Source organism: Anastrepha ludens, chromosome 3 (genome assembly GCF_028408465.1).
Source record: "Anastrepha ludens isolate Willacy chromosome 3, idAnaLude1.1, whole genome shotgun sequence".
Taxonomy (NCBI): domain Eukaryota; kingdom Metazoa; phylum Arthropoda; class Insecta; order Diptera; family Tephritidae; genus Anastrepha; species Anastrepha ludens.
Genome location: NC_071499.1, coordinates 35,005,387 through 35,021,608, shown reverse-complemented (window position 1 = coordinate 35,021,608; position 16,222 = coordinate 35,005,387). Strand labels below are relative to the sequence as shown.

At 36.0% G+C, this 16,222-nt stretch overlaps 2 protein-coding genes across 5 annotated transcripts in view; one reads left to right on the top strand and one right to left on the bottom strand.

Annotated features, from left to right (window-relative positions):
• Nucleotides 1-16,222, bottom strand: part of LOC128857400 (uncharacterized) — a 104,921-nt gene that overhangs the window by 68,305 nt on the left and 20,394 nt on the right. The window lies entirely within an intron of this gene.
• LOC128857401 (transforming growth factor beta-1-induced transcript 1 protein) overlaps nt 1-16,222 on the top strand; it is a 77,664-nt gene that overhangs the window by 51,609 nt on the left and 9,833 nt on the right. For all 4 annotated transcript variants that reach the window (XM_054093146.1, XM_054093149.1, XM_054093148.1 and 1 more), the window contains exon 3: nt 1,881-2,099. In XM_054093146.1, coding sequence (XP_053949121.1) covers nt 1,881-2,099 — 219 coding nt within the window. The remainder of the gene's footprint in view (nt 1-1,880; nt 2,100-16,222) is intronic.

Here is a 16,222-nt window from a genome sequence, read left to right as displayed (position 1 = left end):
GTTGTTGTTGTTGTAGCAGGTACGTCTAACTCATCTAAAGGTAGGCCCATTCCCATGGCAGCTGGTTCTACGTTACCGGAATGACTCGAATTTTTTCCGACCAAGGGCTGCCGCCCCAGTAAAGTAGCCCTGTCTAGTGTACCGTACCCCACTCGGCTGGCGTGGTCGAATGGGTTGGTGCGTGACTACCATTCAGTTGTGTACCGGTTCACAACTCTGGGCGTGAAACACCATATGATAGAAACAATTTATTATTCTAATAGCGGTCGCCCCTCGGCAGACAATGGCAAACCTCCGAGAGTATTTTTGTCATGAAAAAGCGTCTCATAAAAAAAATCTCTGCCTTTCGGATTCGGCTTGAAACTGTAGGCCCCTGCATTTTGTGGAAACATCAGAACACACACAATGAATACGAGAAGGAGCTCGGCCAAACACCCAACGAAGAGTGTAAGCGTCACGCCTATTATAATTAATACTATTATTATTATTATTAGCTACTCGACCTTCACTGCGTGAGAAATAACTTTGTGCCTTCAAATATGTTTTTGGAAATCAACAAATATTTAAAATAAGCCGAAGTAAAATGTTTTCAATATTAAAGAATAAGCTAACGAATATTAAGTATTTATAAGTATGTGCCAGTATGTGAAACTATGTCAATACGAGTGTAAGTGGCGTGACGTCATCAGAAAAAATGCACAACTTGATGACAGGCCCCCCATGTAGGGTAGCAAAAAATATTGACAAAACAATAATTCATTTATATGTCTACAGTTGTAAGTGTGTATGCACATAAAAACATACAAACATAAATACCAGCGCCGATTATTTTACGATGGCAATGATAGTTACGAATAATGAGAAGCATTTATTTTTTAAGAACGTAGTCGTAATTCAAATGAGTCTAATTTTGAGTCTTGTTTATAGCTGCCTGACTAAAACTGTACACTACATATACTGTAGGAGTAGAAGTGGGGGTCGAAAATGGCAGCACACTGATGTCACACTCAAAGTGTTACCAACAATTGTAATAAAAAAGAATTAATGGCGATTGTTAAGAGCCAAAATTCAGACACTTAAAATTTGTTTTACAAAAAATTAATTACTACATAGACCGTACGTGGCGTACATACATAATAGCGGCCGCCCATCATACTTTATAGCCCAACGAAGCATTCAATCCCCTAAATGGCAGACTAATTGACGCATTGACATAATTCGTGCAAAACTTCGATTTTGACTAACTATGCGACGATGGAGCAAAGTTTGTAACAGAAAATATTGATGAACAAATTTACAATTTACATACATACATACATACATACATATGTATGTGTGCATATTTATAGTCGTATGAAAATAAATCAATACAGAACAGAGGCAATAAAGAATTTTTGCTATAAATTTTAAAAATAAAAATGATGGAATGCCACTTCAAACAATAAAAACATATACATACATGCATGTCTATATGTACCCACATGCACAAACGCCTGCACATTTTAATTAATATACATAATTCAATAAATTCATATCGAATGCCGTGTCATATTTACAATCAGTTGACGTGCTTCTTATACTTAATTCGCTTGGTTGGACGTAGATGGTTCGGTTGGTTTTTTATGGACTTGTCCTTTGCCGTTGTATGGCAATTAAAAATTCATTACACAAAGGAAAAGCACAAATAGAAATGCAAATAAAAACAAAGAATTATCATATTCGCATACATACATACATACATATGTACGTGTGTGAAGAGACACAGTTTTCAAGATCATTTTTCGTTATCACTTTCAACATTACGAGTACTATTTTGCAATTGTTTTTGTAACCTTTCATCTTCATTGATATTTGTGTTTTCGCTCTACATTTCTTTTCAGTCGGAATCGGTTTGTCACAAATGCAACGAAGTTATTACAAAGCGCATCATAACAGCGCTCGGTAAGACCTGGCATCCAGAGCACTTTGCTTGCAAGGATTGCAACACACCCATCGAGGAGGCCACATTCAATATACAAGACGGCGAACCGGTTTGTTCTAAATGCTTTCTGAAAAACTACTCAGGCACATGTCATGGCTGTAAGCAACCCATATTGGAGGTGAGTAAAAAAGAGCAAGGAAACTGAATTTCTATAGAAAGAAGAACATAGTTCATTGGTGTGGTAAAGCGGTATGGGGAACTATATCATCCTTACATTTTAGAGACATGATGTGTTCAGAAGTTCTATGTAAAAAATAACGGAGAACAATTTTGTGGAACATTTTATCTCTCTAACTCTTCGTTAGAACGGTGTTTTTGTCTCTGTTTTGAGATAGGGTAAAAAATACTCAGAATAGACGGATATATTGGGCTAAAATGCACCGCGAAAATATTTTTTACAAAATTCGACTGTAAAATGGAAAATGTGTACTGTAATTTACATACGCTGCGTTAAAAACTATAGTAATAGGTGTGTTACTACTATTCAATAGTGTGTAGGTTCGAATCTACGTGCATGAAACAGCAAAATGATATTTAGAAAAAGTTTTTTTTAGGTCGCCATATTTCTGCAATGAAAAAGCTTCTCATAAAAAACCATTGCCGTTCGGAGTCAGCTTAAAACTGTAGATGTCAGCATTTGTGGAAAAATATTAAGACGCGCGTCACAAATACTAGGAGGAAATCGGCCAAACACCTAACAGAAGTGTACGCACAATTGTATTTTTTTTAGGGACTTGGATTAGATTCAATTTGAGGTTTGCACTTCAATCTCATGGTCTTTTGTGCTCTCTACTCATCACAGTATCTTATCCAGACCCTGTTCCTTACTAAACTTAAGATAGAGCTGAGTTGGACTGATCGTACGTGCCTTTCTTCTGACTGCAATCGGCCGAGATGTCTCAAACTTCTCCGCGCTATAGCGCTACACTTAAGGAGAAGGTGTATTGGAGCCTCTGGGATTGGTCGCACAAGCAACAAGAGTCAGTTGACCATATCCCAATACTATGCAGATGTCTGTGAGAATGTCCGTGAGCATTCACAGTTTATCTTTAGATTTATGAGTTATCAGGGACTTATTTTCATGTTTGGGCACTTTGTTTGTTTCTCATTTAGTTCTAATCATTTTTATATTAAAATATAATTCATTCTGTTACAAAAATTATACAAATAGAAGTTTAAAACTTTGTGTAAATTTAAAAAAAATCTCTAGGAACCATATCAGGCGATTTCGATTGCTGTTGGATGGTATTCATTTCGTTCTTGGTCAAAAATTTACGGCTAATAACGGCACTGTGACCGTACATTATCGTGATGCAAAGTACATGAGTTGTTTTCCCACAAATCCTTTCTTTTTGGCGAAATGCTTCATGTAAACGTCTCACAACGCCCAAGGTCTGATACTCAAACTGTCTGACCTTCTGCCAAAAATTCCTAGTCTACAATACCGTTGTAAAACTTGTGAGCAATGATTTTTTTTTACTGAAAACGACGTGGTTTTTTGGTCATGGCTCATTCGGAGCTCTTCACTCACTCTCCTGATGCCTGAAGTGTGGATTGCGTGTCGTACTCTCAAACTCACGTCTCGTCTCCAGTCTCCAATAATGATGCTTTTGATGAATTTTGTGTCGGATTTTGAAATCATGTCTTTGGTCTTTGAAATCATGTCTTTGGTGATGCCAAAGCGGTCCCTTTTTCCATGGAATTTAGCTCCTTTGAGACCAACGTTGCAGCAACACGGCGCAAACCTAAATCACACCCACTACAATGTCCTGAATGGATCCGAGAGCAATGTTCAAATGTGCAAATCCTCTGCCAGCTATTTGATGGTTAATTTGCGGTTATTTATCATCTTTCCTTTCTCTCTTTCTATTGATGTTTTCATCAGTTTTCGATGTCGACGACTTGTCACTACGTTCGTTGATGGACTCACGATATGTTATTAAGCGTTCATGCGACTCGTAGAGTATCACTTTTCTTTAGAGTATCATTACCGAAACAGTTTTCCAACATTTCTAATAAGGCTTTCACACCATTGAGTCCATTTTCAACGCAAAATTTAATACAAATGTTGCAAATTCCAATCCATTTTTGAAATTATATGAAAACACGTGCAAAGGTAGATTTACCCAAGAATGGTAGGAATGTTAAACACAGATGTGGCAAACTAACAATAAAAAAAAAAAACTGAACTCAAATCAGTTGACTTAGAACGTCACCTGACTGTTGTTTCAGTAACTTTTTGATCAAGCATTAAGAACTCGGACATACTCAGTCATATAACGTGGGGGCACACTTTTTTTAGCACAGTTGTTTTTCAGTTTCATGAATTAGTGAATTTACTATTTTTAGCTTCCAATAACTCAATAATGGATGAAAAATTTGGTAGTACTCAGTGTTCGTTAGAATTCTTGCGCTGAGTGCAGTTGAAGTGGGAACAGTGAAGCAGCATATCGATATTTTTTTCAAAATCTTTATAAATTGAAATATGCAGAGCATATGCATATAAATATATTACATAAACTGGTTTTTTGCTTTATATTCAATTAGTCAATTAATTAACCAATTTGCTTCACTTAAAATCTAGATTCACATTCTGTTCCCCGCTCACCTTTTGACCTTAATTACCTCAACGTTGATGAGTACACAGAATAATATCGTTCACTGCTTCATGGCGAAACAGCGAAACAAAGCGCAAGCCAAAGGTTTTAAGTAAAAATTCTTCAAGTTAATTTGTTATGGAAAAGTTCAAATTAAATAAGTGCTCGCACTGCACGATTTATGAGATTAAGCGCTTCAATCACACAATTAAGTTTATTAGACCGAGTGGCATGCGGCTTTACGCAAGTTTGACTCATTGTTTTGTAAAGGGTTTTTCATTAAGCGTGATACCATTTCCTTTGTGGAAATTTTAATAATTTGTGAGCAAATTTAAAAGATTTTTATTCAATGTGAAGAAAATCTATAGAATTGAGTTTTGAATGCAACACAATTCAAAAAGCCTTCACGGCTCGAATTGCAGGAACGAATCCTATTTTCAATAGCTTTTCTACTAAATGGGGTGTATGTCATGAAAAGCGAGTTAAATATAAGCTTTTGAAGCATGAAGAGAGTCTGGGTTACTCATAATGACTTGAAATAACCACACAAGAAGTAGTCTACAGGGTCCGGCACTTCAAGTGTAACTAACTTCAGACCGCTCGCGCATCTGATGCACGGCCATCAGCTGTCTGTTAGCTGGCTAAATTACAGTCCAGAGTGTTGTTTACAAGCGCGCGAAACATTTTGCCGAGAGTAAACGCGAAAAGAGGAAATCTGTAAAGGATTTAAAACGTAATAATGCGGTTGCATTATATTTGGCTAGAAAATCACAACCAGCGATTGTTCGTGAGCTCGAGCACCTTAAAGTAAATAAAGTTTTTGTTTATCACACCATTACTCGTTACAATGATACTGGTAGCATCACAAAACGTGTAAAGGTGCACGTTGATAACCCAGCAACAATTCAAGAGCTGAAGGATGAGATAATTCGGCACATTAACGGCATAGAACCTCAATTATGCCTCAGCGCCATCGAAAATTTGGACCATCGGATGGAGGTGTGCCGTCGAGGCCGCGGTGGCCATTTGACCAATATTTTCATGCATGCGTAATTGAGCCATCAATATTATCAAAATAAAGAGAAATGACAATAACTTCTTAAAAAATGTATTTATTCAAAATCAACACCGGCCCTTCAACCTTAACCACTCTTTATTTCAAAATGTTTACCTTGATTTTTCAGGTTTTACTTAACCGATTTACTTGAAATTTGGTGCGAGCCTTCTCAATATATATAATATATCAGGTCAGTCCATAACTTCGTACGTATTTTACCCAGAATTTCACTTTTGTACGATTTTTGCATACAAAAAATTTTTCGAATATAACGGAACTATTTATATTTTCTTTGATATATTGTGTTGTGTTGTTAAAAAATAAAATGGAATATTCGAACGGCATATTTTGTATTTTTTTTTTATAAAAGTGGTAAAAATGTAGCAACTGCTGCTGCAGAAATAAACACTGTTCACGGAGAGGATGCCGTGAGTGTAAGACTGCGCAAAAGTGGTTTTCAAAATTCCGAAGTGGTAACTGCGACGTGGAGGATGACGACGGAGAGGAACTCCGACGCCTTGTTCGAACTCGTGGAAGCTGAGCTAAATTTGACAGTCGATATGATAGCTCAGAGGTTAAATTCATCGCATGGAACAGTTAACAGGCACCTGGTTCAGTTCGGAAAGGATTCAAAGCTGGGAAAATGGGTTCCGCATAGACTTTCCGTCTCCAACCTTCAGCAGGGAGTGAATGTGTGTTCTCAGCTGCTTCAACGGCTTGAAAATGAAAGTTTTTTGGACCGTATCGTTACTGGTAATGAAAAATGGGTCCTTTACAATAATCCTGTTTGCAAACGACAATGGTTAGATAAAGATGAAACACCAGAATCGACCCCTAGAAATGGCCTTCACCCCAAGAAGATTCTCCTGTCTATTTGGTGGGATATGGCCGGTATTGTTTATTATGAACTTCTGGAACCAAATCAGACGATAACTGCTGATTATTATTTCCATCAGCTATCAAATCTGAATGAGGCACTTAACAAAAATCGACCGTCTCTAGTGAATAGACGCAAAGTTTTGTTTCACCACGACAACGCAAAACCTCATACCGCAAGGCAAACATCAGGCAAGCTGAACGAGCTCGGATGGGAGCTAATGCCGCATCCATCATACTCTCCGGATTTTGCACCTTGTGATTATCACCTTTTCCGTGGACCTCAATCCCATATGAGTAACAAGAACTACTCCTCAAAAGAAGCTGTAAAAAGAGATATCGAAGTGTATTTTGGCTCCAAGGACAAACAATTTTTTGAGCAGGGAATTAAAAATTTGCCTAAACGTGGGAAGACTTTGTTAATGATGAAGGAAAATATATTATTGATTAATAAATACTTTAAACATCTTTTTTATTAATTTTAAAACCATCTTTAAAAAACGCACGAATTTATGGACTGACCTGATATACTTTACTCAAGCTATGAAATTCCTAACTGTAGGCAAAAGGTTTTAAAAGCCTTTTTGCTTGACGGAGTTCTTGTGTGACTTCCCAAGGGGTAATTAATTGAGTATTCTGAGTATTCTCGCAACTTTTCATCTTTATAGCATCATTAATCTCAAATTCGTCTCTAATACAATCAACGAAGTATAAAAATAAATATTTAGCCATATTCGAAGCATATTTGTCAACGTGATTTGCTAAGCTCCTATACATACATGCATACATACATACTATGTATTAGCGTGGGCGTAAATTAATGCCCTAGAATGGCGAAAAAATTTGTTTTTACAGATTTGAAAAAAAAAATATTTCCTTATTAGTTATTTCGTGTGACTGTAACACTTCTCTTTGTCTCTTTTTTTATTAAAAAAATTACGTGTGTTAAACAAAAATTCCCAATAAAATAAAAACTTTCAAGCCCACGTTATATGCAAAATACGCTCCTACCACTTTTTCTTGTACAACACTTGAGAAGAAAGTAAATTTGATGAGAAATGACTTCGAAAGTCCAAACGGTACCAACAAAATGTGGTGCTCATAGAGACTAAATAAAAAAGTTGCGCATGCGCACAAGTGCCATCATCCGTGAAGTGCCATAAAATCACTTGAATACTTATAAGTAAAGCAAATGGAATGACCAAATAAATAATAATACGAAAATATGAAATTTGAAAAATAAATAAAAGTCTTAACACGCAAACATGAGCACTTATGCACCTACTACATAATATTAGAATACATACATACATATGTGTGTATGTATGTATGGCGGCGCAGTGGTGGACATGAGCTACAAACACACACGCACACACATTCTTGCGCTTTCATGATAGGCAACTCCTTTCTCATAGCAACTGCATATAGCGGTTTTAGGTATAAGTCTTAATGTCAAAAATCCATGCATACATATTTACAAGGTTTGCCAATTAACTTCGGCCATTTGTCAACAAAAGCCAAGCAAATTAAGTTACGCTCACAAAATTTGAGTATCCACCTTCACAATAATCTCGCGCAAACTCTACACGACGATTCCAATGCCGCTTCAATGATTGTAGACACATTCACGGTCAGCCCGCTTGCCATGTTGACCTCTCTTGAAGTGCGACCTCAGCGTGGGGCATAAGAGGCATTCGTAGCGAGCGATATCGTCGAGGCTATAGGGTGGAGATGGTGACAGTTAGGGTAGAGTGCCTTTCTTCGTCACAAACTCTTTCACAATGAACAAGCAATGGGTAGGTCAAAAAATGCTTATAAAAAAGTAAGTCATATGAAGTGATGTTAAAATCGTGCCACTGCAGGTACATACATACCTACATACATAAACAATATTTATTAAATATTTTAAGGCAAAAAATCAAAGATAGAAAACATAAGTGTGCAAGATTTATTAAAAATTATAAATGAATATTTATGTACATATGTATGCATATACGTATTCATATACAAATAAAATCGAAAGACAAACTGTCTGACGCAACGCAGTTAAGCAAGAAAAATAAAACAAACAAAAGGCAAAACAGCTAAGAAACTTAATTATGAAGTTATACGATTAATAAGATTTAAGTGAATTGAAGTGGAATGACAGCAGTGAAGAGTTTCGAATGAAGCTGAAGTGAAGCTTGAAAGACAATAAATTGAAATTGAAAGTTACTTTATTGACGAAGGGGTGCGAAAAGTAGAAAACGGCAATGAAGATTTGGCTGAAGTGTGAAAGAAAAAATTCAGAAAGAAAAAAGGAAGTAAAAATAGAAACAAAATTGGTTAAAAAGTATCGCTTGAGTTAGTAGAAACTTCGACACTCAAATTTTTTTCTGCTTAATAAACTCAAGAAGAAGTGGTTTCAATGAAATATATGCGTAGCAGAATGCTTAAAACGCAATGTTAAATATTTGAAGGGGTAATAGTGTGGACCCTGCGATCAGTAAACAGCAAAATTAAAAAAAAATTTTCTTGTATTTGCGATCATCCATAAGCAAACGGTTTTTTTTGCGGTGAGGTTGGGTTAAAAATGCCTTCGCACCATATACATAGTAACCGTCACTACTACGTGTGTAGTGGTGATTCCACTAAAAATATTCTTCCTCTTCCCTTGGATTTTTCCCTCCACCCCGGGACTGCTTCCGCATTGCTTCGAGGTAGAGGGCCAAGACGGCGTTCTAAGAAGCACACTTACTTACCCACCCTGCGTGCATGGTCGCATGTTTTGAGAAACCTATGCTCAATGCTCTTCAGCATAACTTTAGATTTTACGTTTTTGCGACGATATTCCATTTTCCTTCGTGCATTATCATTTTCTCGATTATTTCTTTAGGTGTAAATACACCAATAGCTCGTTGCAGACCTGTTCTGTCTATGTTCCACCTCTCGTATTTAACGAAGGTGTGCTCCACATCATCATACTCTCCAGTATCTCCACACATGCAGTTTGGTAGGCTCACTTTTCGCATTCGCCACAAATATAATTCTTGCGAAAGGACCCTTGTCCGGACAAAAACTGTGTGAGGTAATAGTTAACCTCACCGTGCTTTCTTTCTACCCATTTTTTTAGAACGGGTATTAGTCTCGCTGTCTATCTACCGTACCGTTCAGAGTGCCATCTTGCCTGCCAAAATGTGAGCGTTTGAACTCTGATATCGGAGAAGGGTGGTACTGAGATTTTTGCCAACCATCTCCGTTTTTGCTCTTGTGCTGTTCCGCTGATAACTAAAACCGCTGCTTCAGATACTGTTCTGTATGAAGAAGCCACTCTGAGAGCGCAGGTGCGTTGCACGGATTAAAGAATTTTCCGCCGGCATTGCACTCTTAGCGAATCTGTCCGAATCGAGTTCCTCGAGTCCATTAAAAGTTTTCGCTTGTTCTGTGTTGGATCTCCAAGGTTTGCTATGAGCTTACTTAACATGCCGCTTACTTTGTCAGCTCTTGTGGCAGCATGATTTATGTGCGCCCAGTAAATTAGCCTTGTATCTAATTACATTCCTAGGTATTTGACCACGCTTTTTGTCGATAAAGTGGCATCGAGTATTTGTATATATACTTCTGGTTGGTTAGAAGCTCTGTTTTTTTTGTGGCCAGCTTTAATCCATGGACTTCTAGCCATGTCATAAGCAGGCGATGGCAATCCTCTTAGCGTATTTCTGATGATATTGGAGGAGAACCAACAAAGAATATAACCTCCAATCACAAAGGGCAACAGGATTCAACGTTTTCGATGAAACCAAAAACAAATTACAGCTTACAAAAAACCAACAAAGAATATAAGCGCCAATCACAAAGGGTAACAGGATTCAACGTGTGTGATGAAACGAAAAGCAAATGACAGCTTACACTTCTCATAATAAAAGCCCAAAAGAAGTTATGTCCTATGAAACTTGATTTGTTTTCTAAACGTAAAGTTGCTTTTTTACCCTGCATTTAAGAACAATAGAGTATAAGCGCGTTCGATTTGAATGGATGATGCAACTGGCATAAAGCATAAAGCACTGGAAAGGAGCTGGCTAGTAGCAAATTCTGCTCGATAGCTTTATAGCTGCTTTCACATGCAAATTTTTCCTTAAGTGAGCAGCGCCCAAATATGGCGAGCAGAGAAGTGATGAATCGAAGACCAGTTATGATACCTAACTGTTTTTAGTGTTGAGAAAATCAATTTTTATTTTTTTATTTTGTTTTTACCTTAAATCTACGATAGCTGACGGTGTCATGCAATTTTTGCGGTTGCTATGGTTTAAGAGAAAGAATTATGTTCCATTGAACTGCAGTAATAGAAATAAAAATTATATTGATTGAAGGATATGATCCTGAGCGTGTTCATTTTCCGAAGGTCAACGGACCCCAACACTCTCACGCAGACGGGTTACGCCAACTTTTTAATTTTTTCACCGCTGAAGAGTCGTTATTCTGCACTTTTTTCAAAAAGCTTAAAATATACTTTTTTATGAATAGTAAATTTAAATTGAGTAAATGCTAATATTTTAAGAAAGAAATAAAGAACAGACACTTTTTTGCTGCGAAAAATAAAAAAACTAAGTTCGATAGAACTTTTGTGGTTTTTAAAATGAGTGAAGTTCACCTTCATGGATAGTGAATAGTGAAATTATTGTATAATGTTTGACTGTGGCGCTTTTTGTTTTTGAAATATATATACAGGGGGCAACTTTAATTTTGAATTGAATTAGTTTTAAGTAAAATTTAAAAATTTTTTTTTTTTTCATTAGATAGAAGTCATAATCCGGCCTAATTTTCCCCATTCTTCCTTTCTTTTAGTTCCCTGGGAGAAGAAACTGGTCTCTGTCGTACACCCACAAGTCTTCTATAGGGCTTAGATCAGTTGATTGGGGAGAGGTAGCAATAACTTTTGACCAATTATAGAGCTTAGGGATTATCTTGGCACAGTTTAAAGCTGAGCATAATGCCCCTTTTCTTTGCTAACTGTTTACACTTCTGCTTTAATATATTCAAATATATTTCCTGGGCGGTAAAACGCCCTGCAGCATAAACATTCCCCATACATATATGGTGCTGAAGTGACAGTCCTTGATATAAATCCGGTAGCGTAGAATCGACTGTCATGGGAACGGGTACAACACCCTCTCCCTCTTCGCCTAACATCCAAATAAGAAAGTGTAGCCTTTAAGATCTTCAATCTGATTTTTTTTTTAATATAATATCGATTATGCAGTTTTAAAGCACATTGAATTTAGAAGTAATAAAGTACAAGCTTCTTCAAGTTGCTCAAAAATCGCGTTGATTTTTCACAACTATTTTTTTCGCATTGGGCATTTGCTCCTTATAAAAAGAGTCGAGCACTCGTTATATTGAAGAAAATTCATTATATGAAGGAAGTATCGTCAACAAAAAAAATTATCAAAAATCCTAAACAATTTTATAAAATTAAAAATAAAATTTTTTTTTATAAAATTTATTAAAAAAAAGAAAAATTAAAAATTCTGAGCATGTAGCTTTGTAGCCTATTCAATTTTATAAAAATAAAAATAAAAAATGTTTTTAATAAATATTCTAACTTAAAGCTTGACATTTGTATAATTGTTTTGTTTTTCGCTGATTTATAAAATTTATTTAAAAAAACTTTTATAAAATTTATTTAAAAAAATGCTTATAAAAGGTATTTTTATTAAATTTGTTAAAAAAAAAGAAAAATTAAAAATTCTGAGCATGTAGTTTTGTACCCGATTCAATTTTAAAAAATAAAAATAAATAATTTTTTTTATAAAAATTCTAACTTAAAGCTTGCAATTTTTATTATTGTTTTGTTTTTCGCTGATTTTTTTTTTTAATTTTATAAAATATTTTACAAAAATTTGAAACTTTGCGTTATGTGGTTTTTGAGGTAGTAAGGATCTATGCTTTTATATAAAAAATTAAATTAATAAATCGTCAAAAATTTTGTTGCTGTTAATATCTTGATGGACCGATGCTTATTGATATTATGTGAGGTCATACTTGACTCAACTTCCTTAAAAGACGAACAATTTGTTTTGTGGGCACTCACATATTGCTGAAGCGGTGGGAATGGTTTTTTTTTTTTTTTTTTAAATTTAAGTCATTATTACTATAAATAAAATATTTTCTAACATATTTATTAAAATAAAAATATTCCGGTTTACTCCGGAATACACCTGATATATTTGAAATGCTCACTTATACAGTTAGCTGCGTGGGCCGTATAAAAATCTCATTGCGTTGCTGACGACAATGCAAGTTGAGACATGGCATCAACCATACAACCATATGTTGTAAGTCATTACAGTTGGTTGGATGCGAATATAAAAATAATGAGCTCGTTAGAATTTCCTTTTATTGTATTTTATGGATACTTACAAACAAGTCTGTCTTAATTTGTGTACGTTTTTTCTACTTATTTACTCGATGAGTGGGCAGTGCCAATAGTGGTGACCTTTACAATAAAATCATAAGGCTTAAGAATTTATTTATTGACGTAAGAACGTACATATGCACAAATGTATGCAGAGGTTTTTATGTGTCAAGAAAAATCTAACTCAAAACAATTTTTGTGATAAATTTTAAAGCCCCTTCGAGACGTGGGTATTAAGTGCTAATTTTAAACGATTTGTTGAGAAAAAAGGGTTTGCAAACTGAAAATGCCAACAAGGTATAAGCATAAACTGTTACGGTGAAAACTTTATTATTCTTGCATTAACCATTTTCTAAAAGTTCTTGTTCACCACTGCGCTAGAAATGTTATTAAATTTAATTTTAATTTAATTTAATTTAGTTTAATTTAATTTAATTATTATTTAATTTAATTTAATTTAATTTAGGAATTTAATTTAATTTTATTTTATGTTATTTTATTTTATCTTATTTTATTTTTTTTTTTTTATTTTATAGTGAATTGAAAAGAGTAAACATTTTTTATATCAGGGTCATACAATGTCACTCATAGGCTTGACTTTGTAGTACTGAATTATGTCAATACAGCTTTTTAATACCCTTTCTTTCTGGCTTTATCTAACTGATGCCTCAAACAAAATATTTCACCCCGATTAGAATAATTTTTAGATTAAATTTGACTTTTGGCTGCTATTTTCAACAATCAACGTTTAAGCAATTGTGGCTATTTGCTTATTATTTCACTCACCTAGCCACATACCTGCAATTCTCAACCAAATTATGAAATACTTTATTTTCAATTAATTTTATGAGCACCCTCTTACTGCTAGCAGCCTGAGCTTCCTTTATAGACCGATCGTTGCCATTAAGAAGAGCTCCGCAGTAGTTATGTGAACATTCAGGGCCGTAAAGTTCAACATTTTTGGCTGAGTTGTATGTGCACCTGAGCTATAGCTCCATTGGCCGTTCTACACAATCAAATTGATGAAACTCGCGTGAGCGAAGGGAAGTATTCACTAAGCATCTTTGGAAGAATTCCAAGGTATCTTTGCGATTTTGACAGCACTAATTCTTGATAGATTTAGCGAATGGGTCCAGGATAAGTCCAGGAAATGCAACTGCTGCATTCAATTCATCACTTCTCTGTTGGCCAAGTGAAACATTTTGTAAGTGAAAGCAACAACATTTTAGAGATGATTAAGCGATGTTGAAGCTCCTGCTGGAATCCCTGTCAAAAACTGAGTGACCTGGACTACGCGGATGATATATGTCTTCTCCCATTCACTGTACGGAACAAAGAAAAAATTGGAAAAGCTCGTCGAAAATGCAAGACTGGTGGGGCTGAAAGTAAACGTGTCCAAGACAAAACTCATGCGCATGGAACCGACGTTTTCAGAACCTCTAGTCATCCATTTGGGTGCCGACACTATAGTAATTGATGACGTTGAACATTCCCATGGCAGCTGGTTCTACGTTATCGGAATGACTCGCGTTTTTCCCGACATGGGTTGCCGCCCCAGTAAACTAAGCCTGTTTAGTGAACCGTTTATCACGCTGAACGGTTCAATTATCTGGGCAGTGTGATATCGCAGGATGGCGGTGCAGATGCTGACGTGGCTCCCACAGACTTCTTCAAGCTAAAGAAACTCTGGGACCCCAATGTTATATCCCGAAACACTAAACTAAGGATCTTCAACACGAGCATCAAATAAGTCTTCTGAGACATGAAAAGTCGCTGACGCGATCGGCAATAAATTGCTCGTTTTTATTAAGAAATTCCTACTCATAATCTGCCGAGTTGGGGATGAGTATTTGTGGATTACGAACGATTACTGATTCGCAGTTGTTTCTGTTGTTGTAGCAGCATAAACATACCCCATGCATATACGGGGAATGTTTCTGAAGTGACAGTCATTTGCCGCATATATAAATCCGGGTCGTTCCGCTTACGTAGAACCGACTGTCATGGGAGCGACTTATTTCCGGTTGTGTTATTTATTAAATAATATACACCAAAGTCCCAAATGGTTGTCTGTCGGAAAAACACAAAATAAATTGACATTGAATACTAAATTTGTTCCACATAAATTGCGCAAAGCCTGTGTCCTCCATGTCCGAAATACCAATAAGCCTGCGTCTTCTTCTACATCATCAATCCATCTAAGCGGCGGGCGCCTCCTTCTTCTCTGTCTATGGCATTTACCGAAGAGTATTTGCTGAGGTGGGTAATCCGAACTAATCCCTACTTCGAAACCATAGTCACCGATTTTTAGTATTTGATCCACATTGTGTCTGACGGATTCCGATGTAGTTGAAACTAGCGCTTTAGTTTTGGCTTCGTTTACTTCTAAACCTATACATTTTGCTGCTCTTTCAATACTTGCGAATGCTTCTTTCAAACTCTACAGCGTGGATGCGATTATGTCGATGTCGTCCGCGTAAGCCAGCAATTGAACCGATTTAAACAAAATAGTCCCCTTTGTGTCCACGGCAGAGTTTCTGATAACCTTTTCAAGTGCAATATTAATGAGGAGACATGAGAGCCCAATACCTTGCCGATGTCCGTTCAGTGTGGCGAACTCTCGCGACGGTTTGTTCTGAACTATTACTAGATACGTTCCTTACATTCTGCATGGTCGAGCGTGTTATGGTACTCACACTCACCAACGTAAACGTACGCCCGTATCAGCTGACACGACTAAACTAATGAGAGCCCCATGCAAATGAATTCTCACCATCGTTCCCTTCCGTAGTATCGCAGATCATTCTTTCAGCGTGTCAGCTGATACGGGCGTACAGGCGTACGTTTACGTTGGTGAGTGTGAGCACCATTAAACATATTAAGTTAATTCGTTAATATGTATTCATACTCTGAAATAAAATATCTGTGACTGGTGGTTTTAAATTTATATATATTCACTATGACTTTCTTGACTAATCGAAGAGTTAATTATCGAATAGGATTTTCGCTTAGACTTTAATTTCTTTTGTCTCATTGAAACATGAATTATGAGTTCAAGTAACGCAGTTAACACTAAATTGTAAATTAATTCGCCTACAAATACAATTATAAATAATTTTATTTACTCTACAAAGCTCCGACTAAAGTTTTGTGCAATAAAAATTTACAGGCTTCGAGCGGAGTAGCAAGTGAAGTAGTGACTCACACCGGCAAAACAATGGGAAAAATGCACGTATTTGAGAAGTAAATACAATGAAAAAAATATAATAAGAATATACAAATATTCTGCGCTTTAATGTGTTTAAGTTTAATTAGAA